The 16,210-nt window shown below is 58.7% G+C and overlaps 1 protein-coding gene across 2 annotated transcripts in view; it reads left to right on the forward strand.

Moving 5' to 3' along the window:
• CPAMD8 (C3 and PZP like alpha-2-macroglobulin domain containing 8) overlaps positions 1 to 16,210 on the forward strand; it is an 81,630-nt gene that overhangs the window by 63,780 nt on the left and 1,640 nt on the right. For both annotated transcript variants that reach the window (XM_086698715.1, XM_086698714.1), the window contains exons 28-41: positions 1,986 to 2,142; positions 2,277 to 2,351; positions 5,206 to 5,371; positions 6,361 to 6,447; positions 6,525 to 6,661; positions 7,095 to 7,250; positions 7,362 to 7,424; positions 8,204 to 8,388; positions 10,579 to 10,666; positions 11,497 to 11,571; positions 12,229 to 12,334; positions 12,421 to 12,531; positions 13,207 to 13,416; positions 14,020 to 14,143. In XM_086698715.1, coding sequence (XP_086554841.1) covers positions 1,986 to 2,142; positions 2,277 to 2,351; positions 5,206 to 5,371; positions 6,361 to 6,447; positions 6,525 to 6,661; positions 7,095 to 7,250; positions 7,362 to 7,424; positions 8,204 to 8,388; positions 10,579 to 10,666; positions 11,497 to 11,571; positions 12,229 to 12,334; positions 12,421 to 12,531; positions 13,207 to 13,416; positions 14,020 to 14,143 — 1,740 coding nt within the window. The remainder of the gene's footprint in view (positions 1 to 1,985; positions 2,143 to 2,276; positions 2,352 to 5,205; positions 5,372 to 6,360; positions 6,448 to 6,524; positions 6,662 to 7,094; positions 7,251 to 7,361; positions 7,425 to 8,203; positions 8,389 to 10,578; positions 10,667 to 11,496; positions 11,572 to 12,228; positions 12,335 to 12,420; positions 12,532 to 13,206; positions 13,417 to 14,019; positions 14,144 to 16,210) is intronic.

Consider the following 16,210-nt stretch of genomic DNA (forward strand, 5'->3'; position numbering starts at 1 on the left):
TCGGAAGAGGCTCCAGGCTCCGAGCTGTCAGCACAGAGCCCGACGCGGGGCTCGAACCCACGAGCCGCGAGATCATGACCTGAGCTGAAGTCAGATGCTTAACTGACTGAGCCCCCCAGGCACCCCGCGTTGTGCTTTTATGAGACTGCGAGCGTGTGCTCGAGACTCACGCGCGCTGAGCAGGTGTCAAAGTTTCTTTCCCTCTTAAGGCCGAGCAATAAATATCTGGCTGTATGGATACGCCCGGTTTTGTTACTCTGTTCATCAGTCTGGACAGCTGGGGGGGCTCCCATGGTGTCTAGGGCCACAGAGCTGCTGGGAACATGGGTGCACAAATATCTCCTTGAGACCCCGCTTTCGTATTTGGGGATATCCCCAGAAGTGGGACCGCCGGGTCGCATGGGAACGCCACCTTCAGCCTGTCAGGGAACCGCTGACCGTTTTCTTCTAGCTGCCCCACCACTTCCTGTTTCTTTAGCAGCACACAGGGCTCCGGTCCCTCCACATTCTTGCCAACACTTGTTGGTTTGTGCCGTTTGGACGACAGCCACCTGATGGGCGTGGCGGGGGGGAGCCACTGGGTTTTGAGGAGCGGGGACTGCGCCCCCGTCCTGAGTGGGGCGTTCTCCCGCCGACAGTTCTATCGCTCGTCCCTCTCGGCTCCTTGGTTTCCATCCAGTGTTTCTCCCGCGATTATTTTTCACCCCCTCATTCATCCCTTGGTCCCATCAACTAAGTCACTCGGGTGCACCGTGACAGAGCGGGGAGGGGTGCGGGGTGGGCAAGGCACAGGCCGCAAAGCCAGGGATGGGCAACTGTGACCCAGAGGTGGGCTGTGGGGAGGCCAGGCGGGGGTCTTTTTTTTTTTTTTTTTTTTTTTTTTAAATTTTTTTTTTTTTCAACGTTTATTTATTTTTGGGACAGAGAGAGACAGAGCATGAATGGGGGAGGGGCAGAGAGAGAGGGAGACACAGAATCGGAAACAGGCTCCAGGCTCTGAGCCGTCAGCCCAGAGCCTGACGCGGGGCTCGAACTCCCGGACCGCGAGATCGTGACCTGGCTGAAGTCGGACGCTTAACCGACTGCGCCACCCAGGCGCCCCCAGGCGGGGGTCTTGAGGGTCCAGAGAGCCCATCCCAGAACGGGGGTGTCTGAGAGGCTTCCTCCGGGCAGAGGCACGGGGGCTGAGCGTTGAGACACAAGTGGGACCTTGTCCTGTGTAAACGGGAAGGGAAACGTGCCTAGACACGTAGCTGAGGCTAGTGGGTTGGCGGAACGTTACCAACTTCAAGCCACAGAAATCTGGCAAATAGGCAGTTCTGAATGCCAGTTCACGCCACAGTGCTGGGGAGGCCACACAGTTGGCCAGTCTGGCAGCCCCACAATGCATCGGGGCCCCGGGTCTTTCCTTGGGCCCCTGTGGGCTCTCTCAGCACAGTGGCTGCTCCCCTCATGGTGGCAAAATTGCAGCAGCTGCTCCCAGCATCACCGCATGTGCCCATTCTAAAGTCACTCTCAGGGCCAGGGACTGAAATGCCCCTAATGTGGCTGGGTGGGGCCATCAGGGGTCTAAGCATGTAAGGCACCTGACTGCAGGCTTCCAAGAAAGACTGGAGATCTCTCTGGAAGACTGGGGATCTCTCAGGGAGTGGCTGTGGAGGGGCAACAAGGAAGGTCTCCTGCATGTGGCAGGGGGAGGCAGGGCTGGACCAGTTCCCGGGAAGGCCTTGAGTGCCAGACCCTGGTGCTGCAGGGAGGCGGGCCTCTGTCATTGGGCCCTGCTGGGTGCCCACACACTTCCCTGGAGTGCTCACAACAGCCCCGAGAGGGCAAGCTGGACCCTCCTGTGTTATAGGGGAGGAAGCAGAGACTCGGGCAGTGCAGGGAACGTGCACGGTTCCTCGGGGTGCCCACGGGAGGTGACCTTTTCTGCACCACCGTCCCCGACCCATGGCCCTCCCAGCCCCTGCCTCATCCTGTTTTAGGCTCACGGCCTTTGTCCTGAAGTCCTTTGCCCAGGCACGAAGCTTCATCTTCATCGACCCACAGGAGCTGGCGGCTGCCAAGGGCTGGATCATCCGGCAGCAGCGGGGGGATGGCTCCTTCCCGGCCGTGGGCAGGATCCTGAACAAGGACATCCAGGTGAGTGGCCTCTCCGCCTCCTTCTGGTGCCTTAGCCCTGCCCCCTCCCCCACTCCCCGGTGCTGTCTCGGGCTAGTAGGAGGTCAGGGGCTGTCCCCTCTGGCTCAGGGTGAGGCTCCAAAGTCCTCTTGCAGGGTGGGATCCACGGCACAGTCCCGTTGACGGCGTACGTGGTGGCTGCACTCCTGGAGACAGGCACTGCCTCGGAGGTGAGCACAGGGCGGCTGGGGGAGTGGCTGGGCAACGTCCCCCCTGCAGGCCAGGCTGGCCGTCCTCGGGCAGGCTTTATTTCTTCCTTGATGCCCTCCTTCCACTCTTTTTCATGCTTTCCTGTGGTCCCAGGATGCTCACCTTCTTGTAGCCCGGGCAGAGGATTGAGAGGGTCCTGTGACAATCGTGGGGGGGTGGTGTGGAGGTGCTGTATCCTGAGTACGAGACGTCCCAGGACTATCTGACACCCCGGGAGCCTGTTTGGGGCTACATCACGTTCCTGGCTAGTGACCCATGGGCTCACTTCCGGGAGTCCTATACCAAAATTTGTGAAATTTTTTTGGGGGAAGGGTCTAGAACCTCCATTTACAGTGGGTACTGGAGCCAGTCAAGGTTTAGTTGTCCCCAGGGACTGGAGAGCCATTGTTGCTTCTGTGAAGCGGGGTGCGTATAACACGTTCCCTGCGGTGAGGGCGTCCCTGGTGGACCCCAATCCTGGGAGTAGGGACCCCACCATTCCTAACATCTGTATCGGTTCTACATCCCCTGGTGACGAACTGCGAATTGTGGCTTTTCTCAGAATTCGTGGCCTCCCAATCCAGATTTAACCTCTGGGTCTAGGGTTTGCCATGACCTAAGATCTTCTAGGTCCTGTGCACTTTGCCTGGAGGGCCCCTTGCCCCGTGTTAAAGGGCTGAATTGTGTCTCCCCGAAATGTATATCCTGAAATCCTAATCCCCTGTCTTAGCCAGCTCGGGCCGCCGAAACAAAATACCACAGTCCAGGAGGCTTAAACCACAGACGTTTACTTCTCATAGTTCTGGAAACTGGGAAACCCAAGTCAAGGTTCTGTTTGAGTCAGTCCTTGGTGAGGGCTCTCTTCCTGCCTTGTAGACAGCCACCTTCCCGCTGTGTCCACACATGGCCTTTCCTTGGTATGCACGTGTGGAGAGAGGGAGTTCTGGTGTCTCTTCCTTTTTGTGTAAGGACCCTAAGCCCATTGTGGGGGCCCCACCCTCAGAAGCTCAGCTAAACGTAATCACATCCCAAAGGCCCCGCCTCCTAACACCGTCACATTGGGGTAGCGCTTCAACGTATTGTGGTGGGGGGCCCAGACAGCACCCCCATACCTCGGAATGTGATTAGGGCCTTTGAAGAGGTAAATCAAGTTCAAATGAGGCCATCAGGATGGGTCCTAATCCAATATGACTGGCGTCCTCATACAAAGGGGGTTGGACACAGACACACACACGCACAGGCAAGACGACGTGGAGACACAGGGAGAAGACAGCCGGCTGCAAGCCCGGGAGAGGCCTGGGACAGCCTCTTCCCTCAGTGGCCCACACCGTGACCTCAGACTTCCGGTCTCCAGATCTGTGACACCATGTCTTTTTTTTACTGTTTAAGCCACCCACTTTGTGGCACTTTGTTACACAGCCATTGCAAACTCATACACCCTGCCTCTAGGATGGCCAGCGGTCCTGAGGGAGTCCCAGGACCGGGGGGGGCTGGTGAGTGCCTGCACCTCTGAGGCCGAGGGACCCCGGCCCCTCCGCATCCCCTGAGGCGGGCCCCTCCTGTCTCTTCTGGCTCTGCTCCTTCTTCCAGTTAAATGGACTTCCAGGTCATTCGGACCCTGTCACACGTTTCGAGCTGTGTCACGTGTGTCTTCATTCACTCCGGACTCTGAAGGCCCCTGTGCCCTAGGCTGGATCGTGGCCCCTGGATTATTCTCTCACAGTCCTGGAGGCCATACGTCTGAGGTCCAGGTGTCAGCAAGGCTGTGCTCCTTCCGAAGGCTCTAAGGAAGGTCCTTCTAGGCCTCTCCAGCTTCTGGAGGCCCCAGGCATTTCTAGTCTTGTGGCCACGTCACTCCAGTGTCTGCCTCTGTCTCTGCATGGCCCTGTGCCTGCGTCTCTGTGTCCTCTCCTATGGGGACATGGTCCTAACTGCGGCGTGTCGAGGCCCCAGGAGGTACATGGTATATCTCAACGCCCCGCATTAGGGGCAGTTTCCATACTTTGTCCTGATCTAAAGATGGAGAGCTTTGGGAGAGCATGCTTTCTGAGATCTTAACAATCTAAAGCAGAGATATCTTTTTTTGAGAGAGAAAGCTGGAGTGGGAGAGGGGCAGAGACAGAGAATCCCAAGTGAGCCCCACACAGCACAGAGCCCAGTGCGGGGCTCGAACTCACAGAACCGTGAGATCGTGACCTGAGCCAAAATCAAGAGCCAGACGCTGAGCCAGCTGCACCAACCAGGCGGCCTAAAAGCAGAGTTATCTTAACGCCATGGCTCCATCGGTGCCCACGGGAACACCGTTGCTCATTTATCAAATTCACGAATCCTTCTAATCACTCATTTTTTTCCATTTAACCAATATGCTTGGGCAGCTTCTCTGCATCAAGCCCCCGCTGGACAGCGGACTCAGTTTCTGTCCTCCAGTGGCTCACATTAGGGCTGGGGGAGAAGCATGATCAGGGTTGGTGGGCTTCCTGGAGGAGGCAACACTTGAAGTGAGGCCTGGAGGATGAAGTGGGCCTGGGCAGGGGTTCTTAAAAGCCAGCCTGGTGAAGGGGTGGGTGGGACAGGGTGGTCAGGGCTCTGCCTGATTCCCCCAGTACTTCTCTGGGTTGATACACTGTGCTCAGACCTCATTCGGAAGAAAGCTGGCACCAACAGAAAGGGGATGGGGTTTTGAAAGCCAGGTCCGCACGCTGCGGGAGCCCTAGAAGGAGGCAGAATGAGAGTCTGGGAGCTCTCCCTAGGTGCGCCCTGGGAACCTGCGGGTGGGCAGGTGGGTGGGGGAACAGAGCAGCCTCGCAGGGCTCCACTCCCCACCCCATCCCGCAGGAGGAGAGGGGCGCCATTGCCAGAGCGAGGCACTTCCTGGAGTCCAGTGTGCCCTTGGCCGCCGACCCCTACAGCAGTGCCCTGACCACCTACGCGCTGACCCTGCTCCGCAGCCCAGCAGCCCCCGCAGCGCTGCGAAAACTCCGCAGCCTGGCCATCACGCAGAGTAGGTGGCTCCTGATCGCCACCCCAGAGGCCACCGTGGGGCCCGCCCACCGTGCATCTCCCTAAACGGTTCATGAACACACGCATGGAGCTAAGGAGGCACCCTTTGTTCAGTCTGTTTTGTTTGTTATTCGTTGTTGCATCCAGCGGCTCCATTTAATGAAGTGGCTTGAGCCCGTGTGTCATTTTTCTCCCTCGTGGAATAGGGGATAGCCCAGAGGGCAGTAGAGAACGCCCCAGGCTTCCTGGAGACCAACCCCTGGACAGGGTGCTGGGAGGCAGGGAGGGCCCCCCTGCCTTCCATCGCCGGGTGAACCTTGGGAAGGAAGCCGTTTCTGTCTGCAGGATGTTGGTCTCTCCACCCACAAAATGACTACTCACTGTGCTTGGGGAGCCCCAGTCGTGGAGACCTCTCAAACCAAGCCCCCTCCCGGCCCTCATCCCACCACCCGCCCCCCACCCTCCCAGCAGCTTTTCTGCTCATGATGTCACCTGAGAAATGCTTTCATTGCTAAGAAGAAAAACAAACAAACATTAAGCAGAATTCTGAAACTACCCGATTGGATGACAGTGTCTATTTAGGACCAACTGCTTGAGATCCGGGGCAGGGAGCACGGATTTCTCTGTGGTCCGAGGGCCTTTTACATCACACACGAACTCAGAATCCTTGGAGCCTTACCAGGTAGCAAGCGGCTTCCTCGGTCCTGAGTAGGGATGGCTGGAGCCGCATCAGGGACCCGTCAGGAGGGAGGCCACCGATGTCTTCCAGGGGTACAGGAGGGACTGGGTCCGTCATGTAGTTGCAGATCTGAGACAGCCCCAAGGCCCTTCCTGTCCCAGCCATCTGCCCCTGGCACCCTACTCCCCTGGGGTCCACCCCCCGCCCCCGCCACGTCTCTCCTCGAGACCCATATGCACTGACACTCACCGCGGGATGCCAGGCTGAACACTTAATTGGGTTGTGGCCCCTGACCTGTCCTGGCCCTGCAGATGGGGTCACCCACTGGAGCCTGACGGGTTCCCGGGACGTGGACAAGGATGCATTCCTGAGCTTCAGCGATGGGGTCTCTCAGTCAGGTACTGGCCCCCTGCTTTGGGTGCTGGGTGCTGGGTCCCGCCATCAGAAGGGCCCCAGCCAGCCTTGTCCATCGCAGTGGTCTCAGCCGAGGTGGAAATGACGGCCTATGCCCTGCTGACCTACACCCTCCTGGGTGATGTGGCCACGGCCCTGCCCGTGGTGAAGTGGCTGTCCCAGCAGCGGAACGCGCTCGGGGGCTTCTCCTCTACTCAGGTGAGTTGAGCAGGGCCAAGAGGAAGGGGCTCAGGTCCCGGCGGGGTCGCTGAGGCCCAGGCTCAGGGCTCAGAGTTCGCCAGGAAGCCACCACGTGCTTCAAGTCCCAAGGCGGCTCCTGGAGATGAGGAGTCCAAGAGAAGGCAGGAGGTGGGGCCTGAGGGACAGATGCACCCGGCTTTGGGACAGGGACCCAGCCTCTGCTTCTGTGGGCATGCCCGCCTGTTATCAGGGCCCCCAGGCCATGGATGTCTGTCTGCCGCAGATTCACTCTCCATTCCACCCACTTGGGTCTCCGGCCTTCAGAGAGGGTCCATGGTGCCCCCAGTTTGGGCCAGACCTCTGGGGATGGGGGGGTGGGGCGGGGAGCAGGGAGGGACACTGCTGGCTGGCCCATTCCCGGGGCTGACAGCACCTCCTGCTGTGTCCCCAGGACACTTGTGTGGCTCTTCAGGCCTTGGCAGACTATGCCGTCTTGTCATATGCCGGCAACGTCAACCTCACCGTCTCCCTGGCTTCCACCAACCTGGACTACCAGGAAACTTTCGAACTGCACGCGGCCAACCAGAAGCTTCTGCAGACCGCGGCGGTGTGTATTCCTGGACCAGGGCTTGGGGGGCAGTGCTGGCGGCCCCTCCCCCCTGCCTGCCACACCCACTCGTGTGTCTGCAGAGGGTGTCACGGCGTCTTCTCTCTTCAGATCCCCAGCCTCCCCACGGGGCTGTTCGTGAGCGCCAAGGGCGAAGGCTGCTGCCTGATGCAGGTGGGGCTTCAGGGAGGGAGATCGGGCACTCGCTGGGGCTTCTGGAACCTGGGGACGCCCAGAGGGGCAGGCTGGGAGCTCCAAGCTCAGTGGCGGGCCAGGCTGAGCGGGATGGAGGTGTGTGGCTGAGAGAGACCCTGGGACAGACTGTCTGACCCCCGTCATGCAGCCCAGACTGACCAAGGCAGGTGGCCATGCATTCTCTCGAGTGTGGGTCGTCCCCCCCCCACAAGAAAATCCATTTGCTCCTCAATCCAGTGGTCTCTGACCATAAGCAGACGCCCTCCCCCGCCCCCAGGGTTTGCCCAGTGCTTCAAGTCTGTTCTCCCTGCTGCTGTCTGAACCAGGATATGCCCCCCTCCCCCGGACCCAGCCTGCCCCCCCCACAGCTCCTCGGTCACCAGGCCCTGGGATTTAGCTGCACTCTGGGCTGGGGCAGGCCAGCCTGCGGGCTCCGGCTGGTGGTCAGAGGGCAAGTCTGCCTGGAGACCCTGAAAACCTCAGCTTCCCCATCTCTACAATGGGAGCCCAGACGACACAGTGGAGAGGTGGGAGAGGCCTGGAGGCTGTTGGACCTGGGCTTGACATGCGTGAAAATGGGGTGACGGTCATATCTGCACCCACTTGGGCACTTGCAGGGCTAAACGAAGTAACAGTTGTCCCCACATCTGCCATTCATGCCACTTTTGTCATCGTTCTGGCCATGGCCCTGCCTCTCCCCTCCCCCAACCCCTGGTTCCCTAAGCTTCGGTCCTCCCACACCGCCCCCCCCCCCCCAGATTGATGTCACCTACAATGTGCCAGACCCGGTGGCCAAACCGGCCTTCCAGCTGCTCGTGAGCCTCCGGGAGCCCGAGGCTGAGCAGCGGCGGACCCCCGCTCCCGCCTCCTCGGCCGATGATGACGACCCAGCAGCCGACCAGCATCACCAGGAGTATCAGGTGACCCTGGAGGTGTGCACCAGGTAAGGCCACTTCCCCGCGGCCAACACTCCTGCCTGGGCCTCAGAGGAGGGCCATATCAGAGGAAGACAGCTCCTCCCAGGCCCAGGATGCTGAGCAGGTGCTCAGGGTTGGTGTTTTGGGTCAGTCTGAGCCTGTGGATTGTGATGCTATCAGCTGGCATGCCTGGGGCACCCACCTGCTCCCTACTACATTTCCCACTGCTGTGGCCGGACCAGCCCTTGTGGCTTTTGTTACAGTTGCAAGATACCCTCGGCAACAACTCTCAGGGAACTTTGAGGGACAAGGTTCATGACTTATTGGTCCTGGAAGTTACACAGCATTCCTGGGGCCAGACAGCAAGGTCACAGGTACAGAGAGAAAAAGTATGCACCTGGGGCTCTGCCTTGACTGGGGTAGAGGGGGGGGGATCTAAGGTTTTGCCAGTCCATTCTCATATTTTTAATGTTTATTGATTTATTTTGAGAGAGCACGCGTGTGAAAGTAGGGGAAGGGCAGGGAGAAAGAGAGGGGCGGAGGGAGAGGGAGAGAGAGAATCCCAAGCTGGCTCCGTGCTGTCAGAGCAGAGCCCGACGCGGGGCTCGAACTCACAACCGTGAGATCATCGTAACCTGAGCCGAAATCAAGAGTCGGACACGTCAGCCCCGTCAGTCCACTCTTTTTTGGCGAATTTAAAATTAAGGGCAGGAGTTAGGGAGCAGGAAGGGAAAAGCAGGTTAGTTATCTCGGTTGCCCAGGGTTTTCTTTTTTTTTTTTTTTTTTTTTTAATTTTTTTTTTCAATGTTTATTTATTTTTGGGACAGAGAGAGACAGAGCATGAACGGGGGAGGGGCAGAGAGAGAGGGAGACACAGAATCGGAAACAGGCTCCAGGCTCTGAGCCATCAGCCCAGAGCCTGACGCGGGGCTCGAACTCACGGACCGCGAGATCGTGACCTGGTTGAAGTCGGACGCTTAACCGACTGCGCCACCCAGACGCCCCGCCCAGGGTTTTCTAAAGGGGGAACCTCGTGTGTGTGGGGCGCCTGACTCCTTGTCTAGTTGTTGAATCTAGCAGCCGTGTCAAACAGCTGGTGGTACGTTTATCTGAGATGGGTATCTTTGACGTGGATGCTTTTGCAAGCAAGTGCTTAATGTCAGGCACTTAACACTGCAGATGGTTTTTGAATGAGAGAAGGAAACAGAAGCTTCCAAATGGATGCAGCAGACCCCAGTGACAGGTGAGGCAGGTGGCCCAGGTGGGGACAGCTGTTTGTGGCCCCTGTCCGACTCACCAGAGCCTCAGGCCTCTCAGTTTCCCGAGGGTGACCCCAGGACCAGGTCACAGGGGTCCTCAGGGGGGGCACAGGCAGCTGCCCTCAGAGGATGCTCGTTGCCATAGTGACAATACGGGAGCCCAAAGGTGGATGGTTGCCATGGCATCCAAAGCCCACTGGGGCTGCCAAGGCCACTCTCCCATGACCCTCAATCTGCCATCAGCTGGGGTAGGGGGAGCAGGAAGCAGGCAGACTGGCCCAACTCTGGCCCCATTAGGCCTGCTGGGGACATGCCTGGGCTCCCATGGCCCTATGTAGCTGGGGACATCTCTGTTCCTCTCTCGGATGTATGTGTGCCATCCAGATATGGGCTTACTCAGGCCTCACCCCAACAGGAAGCTTCCCCATCCTCCCCAGGGGCTGCGGCCACCATGGCCCCTTGGGCCCAGAGTCTACCGGTTCCCCTCTGAATATCAGTCACCTTCCTTGTCACCAGCACGCGGCACTGGGAGGGCCTGGCACATAGCAGGCCCCAGAGGTCAATTGGGCATACCCTGTGTCACAGAAGGGGAAACTGAGGACAAGCACTGGGGAGTGACTGGGTATCCCCAGTCACCTGGGCTCCCATGGCCCCACGGAAACTGCTTCCTGTGCTGGGGACACAGCACGGGGTTCGGGGCAAGCACAACCCAGAGTCAGTAGACCTGGGTCAGGCCCAGAACCCTCGGCAGGGCCCTCTCCTTATGATCTTAGGGTCTCAACTGTGAAACGGGCTGACCAGCGACCTGTGTTTGTACAAATGGGCCACCCAGCCAGGCCTAGGGCGGGTTCGCCCAGGACTTCAGGCATGGGGATTGTGGCGGGGGGCACAGAGGGGGCCACGAATTCCACCGTGGGGCTTGAGCTCGAGGGCCTGCGTCTCTCCTCTCGTTGGAAGGTGGCTGCATGCGGGGTCCTCCAATATGGCTGTCCTGGACGTGCCCTTGCTCTCAGGCTTCCGGGTGGACATCGAGAGCCTAGAGCAGGTGAGGTGGTGCCGGAAGGCGGAAGCCGGGCGGGGTCTCTAGCTGACCACCCTGACCAGGTTGCAAATTCCCAGCTCTTTTTTTTTTTTTCTTTTTTTTTTTGGCCTGTCCGGGCAAAGTTGGTGCATTTGGGCTGGTCGCCTGCTGAGGGGCAGGTGGGGGGGGGGGGGGATCCAGGTGGTGGAGGAGGGATTCAGCAAATATGGGTGTGCTTTAGGGACAACATGGGGTGCCATAGGATGCCCTCCGCCCTCGTTCTCCGGAGACCTACCGCTACCCTCAAACTCAAGAGAGACGAGCCCCATGCCCCCTTTTGTGCGAGGGAGGCACAAAAAGGGGGGTGCTGTCTTGCCCGAGGCCGGAGGAGGCCTGCAGTGTAGGGAGGATGGAGAAAGAAAGGCTGGGAAGAGGCAGGGTAAGGAGAAGGGCCAGCACAGAAGCCTTGGTTTTATGGATCAAACACGGAATTCCCAGGCTGGAGGGTGTTACATGTTGTAGATGAGGTAAAAGCAGGTGGCAGGGCCCAGCTGGGCACCTCGGGTTGCCTTGGGTTGGGGCTGGATCAAGGGAGGCTGCAGGAAGGGGAGGGAAGGCGGGAGCTCGGGGTACCTTCTCCTGGGTTCAGGGGTCACACTGACCTCCATCCCCTGGGCCCGGTCCATGGCGACTTGCTGGACAACCATAGGCAAGCCTCCAGCCTCTGGGGCTTCGGCTTCCTTCCGGAACTGGCCCACCTCCCACTGACCAGCGTAGGCCCCACGAAGACCGGGGAGGAAGCAAGCACTGGGGACAGGGGCTGGGTGGACCCTGACCTCTGGCTTCCTCGCCAGCTGCTCTCTGACAAGCATTTCACGCTGAAGAGGTACGAGGTGGCTGGACGCAGAGTCCTCTTCTACTTTGATGAGGTACCGGCAGTGGGGTGGGGGCGGGGCAGGGGTGGAGGCACCGACCGCACCCCAATTAGTGAGGGCAGAGCTGTCCTGGCCCAGTGTGGTTCCTGCAGCCATCTCCTATCATGAGAAAGAAACGAGGGCAATAATAAATCCAGGCAGAGCTGGCACAGCTGGTGGCCTTGTGCCCCAGCCAGCTCAGCTCACGTTGGTGGGAAAAGTTGGGAGGGATGTGGAACGGTATTCAGGCAAAAAAAAGGAATGAAGCACGGGTGCATGTGGATGAACCTGGAAAACATACTGGATGAAAGAAGCCAGACACGAAAAGGCTTCGTAGTGTATGATCTCATGCACATGAAATGTCCAGAACAGGTGAATCCATAGAGACAAAAAGCGGATTAGCGGATGCCAGGGGCTAGGGGAGGGGAGAGTGAAAGACCGGCAGAGAGGTTTTTCCAGGTAGGATGGAAGGACCCAGAGAATTGAGTGGAATCAGGTTCCTGTGTTTCACACACCCCGCTGGGTATCCCCCCCCCCCCCCCCCCCCCCCCCCCCCCACAAATCGGCCAGTTCTGGGCGCATGCTTTGAGGCAGAGCAGAGCCTAGGGGCCCTAGCTCATCCCTGGGCCTAGTGGCCCCAGCCCGGCCTGAGCCCGTCCGCTAACCCCGCAGATCCCCAGCCGGTGCCTGACCTGCGTGCGGTTCCGGGCGCTCCGTGAACATGTAGTGGGCAGGACGTCCGCGCTGCCTGTCTCTGTGTACGACTACTACGAGCCTGGTAGGCCCGCGCCCGCCCGCGTCCCCAGCTCAGTTCCTCGCCTTGTCACCCGTCATTTCGTCACTCTTGCCTCCCGCGTCCCGCAGCCTTTGAAGCCACGCGCTTCTACAATGTCAGCGTGCGCAGTCCACTTGCCCAGGAGCTGTGCGCAGGGCCCGCGTGCAATGAGGTGGAGCGCGCCCCGGCTCAGGGCCCCGGTGAGTGCGCGGGGCCACTGCCACCCCGACCGTCCTTTTGGAGCTCAGATCGGAGCGGGGAAGGGGGTCTCCAGGCAGAGAGGGACCGCTTGGTAAAGGCAGGAGAAGAGGGCAAGGTCAAGGGTGAACATTGTGGGGGCGGGGCCGAGCAGAAAGTCGGTGGGCAGCGAGGAGGGGCGGGGCCGAGCGGGGTGCTGGTGAAGGCGGGAAGGGGCGGGGCCGAACGGGGTGTGGGCGGGCAGCGGAAAGGGGCGGGGCCGAGCGGGGAGGGAGGGCGCCCAAAGCAGAACCCGTACCTCTCTTCCTCCACGAAATAGAGGCGTAGCGACTGCAGGGCCTTGGCCATGAACTCAGAGAGTGGCCGCAGCAAAGTGTTGGGCGGGGCTGGGAGGGGTCCTTCAGGGCCTTTTTCTTTATTTTTCAAGCATCTTGAAATGGGTTTAGATTGCTTTCGTTGATAAAATTTTGTTTTCGTAAGTAGTAAGCAAACACTTGAATGAAATTCTACCAAGTCAGGGCTCAGGGACTCCCAGTAACTGTCGGGCCCCAGTCCCCACCCAGTGGAAGGTAGTCCCTGCCCCCGGGGACTTTTCCCTCACTCCAGGCCCGGTGGGAAGCGCAGACCAGATGGGGATTGGGGTCCCCCAGTCCCTGCCGACTTCGCCTCGTCCCCAGGCTGGTCCCCAGGCGAGCGGGGTCCTGCGGCCGCCCCAGAGGAGGGGGCGAAGATTACGCGCTGTGGCTGCCCCCGCGACTGTACCGCCCGCGGGGACCCTGTCTGCGGCTCTGATGGCATCGTCTACACCAGCGCCTGCCACCTGCAGGAGGCCGCCTGCCTAGGCCGCGCGAGATTGGAGCCCGCGCCCCCTGGCCACTGTGTCCTCGGTGAGGACCTACTCTGGATCCAGCCTGTGGGACCCCACCTCTCCCTGCATATAAATAGTGCATCACCCTATCTTTTTCATTACCTCTCCCTCCTCTCCATCACCTCCTCCTACCCATCACCACCTCCCCACTCCCCCCACCCCTTCTAGCATCACTCTTTCCTCTTCCTTCCTTTCTTCTTCCCTTCCTCCCACCGCTGCTTCCTGAATCTCACAGTCCTGGATTCTCTGTCCCTGATGCCCACAGCTTTCCCCACAACGGTGGCCCCTGCATCTCTCCAGTCTCTGTCTCTCTGTCTTTGGACTCGAGACCATCACCCTCTGTTCCTCAGGCGTTGTGTCCTCCCCGCCCCCCCGCCTCTGGTTCCGTGTATCTGGGTTTCTGGGTCTCCTCAATCTTGCTGAGTCTGTCCTCACTCCCACCCGAAGCTTGCGCCTTTCTGCATCTACCCATCTGTGATCTCTGTGTCCTCTTCCCCCACCCTTGTGACCTCCCACCTCCTTCTGGCCCATATCTCTCTTCTGCAAGGTCCCTCTGGGCTGTCATCCAGACCCCTCCCCCCCTCCAGTGCCTTCCTACTGACTGAGTGCCCCTTCCTTTCAGAGCAGCTGACACCAGCCTCTGCATCATACAGTTACGACTATGACCCAGCCCCCCTGGACGCTGGGCGTGTGGCAGCTGCTCATGGCCATGAAGTGATAGACTTGGAGGGGGAGGCGGAGGACAGGTGAGAGCTGGACCCCCCCAATTCCCTCCCCTCACTTGCCCTGGACCTAGCGGGAAGGAGAGTGACTCATCGAGGGGTCCGCCTGCAGGTTTCCAGGAACGAAATGGGGGATCCGTTCTCTCCTGACCCCTCTCCCCACAGTCTACCCAACACACATCAGGGAACAGCTTGTATGAGCCTGGTGAGGCTGAGTCCTCCCAAGGACTGGACCCCAGGACAGGCCTGTCCATGAGGCCCACTGGGACTCTCTGTTAAAGAAAGAAATTATTCACGATGCTTGTTAAAGATGGGAAGGAAGACTTTATTCAAGGGAGAGAACTTGAATACGAGATAGGTAGTGGGACCATGCAGTGGGGTCTTGCAGTGGAGAGGAAGACCGGACCCAGCTCTACAAGAAAAAGTGGGGGTTTGTAGCCAAGGACCAGGATGGGGGGCAGTGGACGGAGAATTACGAACAGGAAACATCGGGATGAAGGGGGGATTCTGGCGGGACCCACCTAACAGTATTTCCGCTGAAGGCAGGCCAGGGTATCAGACTGCGCCCCAGGGGTGATGGGGAGGAAGGGGCCCATTAGATACCGAGAGTGATCAGATATGGGGGGGGGGCGGGGGAGGATTCCAGCTTAAGCTAAGTAGCAGGGTTCTTGCCACAATTGGACAGTGCTGAGATGAACACAGAAGCCCAGAAGTTGAGGCCCAGCTGAAAAAGACTTTGGTCAGAGAATCTTCCTCACTCCAGGGAAGGGAGGAGGAAGTGGGTGAGGCTGGGAAGGGGCGCTGGGCAGACTTCCTGGAGGAGGCGAATCTTTTGGTTCTAAGTTAACAGCAGGCTCCAGAGGTGTAAGCCACAGGTTGATTTTATCGGCTCAGCTATGTGCCAGCTCCCAGGGGTTGCTGAGCACCGTCAGGCCTGAGGCTGTGTCTGCCTGAGCCCCGGGTCTCTCCACTATACATCAGTGGCACAGGCTGGTTTCCACTCCCACTCAGCAAACCCAGTGGGAATCCTTGGCCTTGGGCACCCACCAAAGTCTGGGAGGCTCAGGGTGGGGGTGGGGAGCGTCATCCCACACCAGGCCCTGGGGCTTAGTCCGAGTGCATTTAATACAATCGTTGATAGGGCTGCTGGGGTTTTATGGCTGGTGTTTCAATACGTGTTCTGTTTTGTTCTCCATGTGCCTCCCTTTGGGTTTACTGAATATTTTTGGAGGCTTCCATTTGGATTCCACTCTTCCTATTTTAGCATTCTTTTTTTTTAAATCTTTTTTGTTTATTTTTGAGAGGGAGAGAGAGAGAGAACGTGGGGTAGGGGCAGAGAGAGGGGGAGAAAGGCTCCATGGTGACACAGTGCAGAGCCCGATGCAGAGCTCGAACTCACAAACGGTGAGATCGTGACCTGAGCCGAAATCCAGGTTCAGACGCTTAACCGACTGAGGTGCTTAACCAGGCACCCCAGCATCACTTTTTACTCGTAGCTTCAGGAATTATAATACATCCTTAAGTTTGTTTTTTTAATGTTTATTTTTGAGAGACAGAGAGAGGACAGAGCCGTGAGCGGGGAGGGGCAGAGAGGGAGACACAGAAATCCAAGCAGGCTCCAGGCTGTGAGCCATCAGCACAGAGCCCGACGTGGGGCTTGAACTCACAAACCGCGAGATCGTGACCTGAGCCGAAGTCGGACGCTTAACCGATTGAGCCTCCTAGGCGCCCCTAGCATTACTTTTTACTCGTAGCTCCGGGGATTACAATATGCATCCTTGAACTTTTCGGTTTACTTGGTGAGAGTTCCGGACTGCTTCACCAAAAACCTAGCAACTTTGAAGCCATTTCTGTCCATGTGTGATCCTCACCCGCCCCTCATGTTGTAGTTGTCCTGTGCCCGGCTTTAAACTCTCCCAAGCATTGCCCACCCCTCCCTCCTGTATCTGCTAGCTGTCTCCAGTGCCCGCCCAGAGGTTGGCTCTTGTTTTTCTTTGGTTCGGGCGGGGGTGGGGGGTGGGAGGGGGAGGTAGTTATTAAACTTCTAAATTTGAGGTAATCCTAGTTTCCCACGCGGTTGTCAGAGATAAC

This window comes from Puma concolor, chromosome A2, assembly GCF_028749965.1.
Source record: "Puma concolor isolate L17-30 chromosome A2, mPumCon1.1.hap2, whole genome shotgun sequence".
In the NCBI taxonomy this organism is placed as follows: Eukaryota; Metazoa; Chordata; class Mammalia; order Carnivora; family Felidae; genus Puma; species Puma concolor.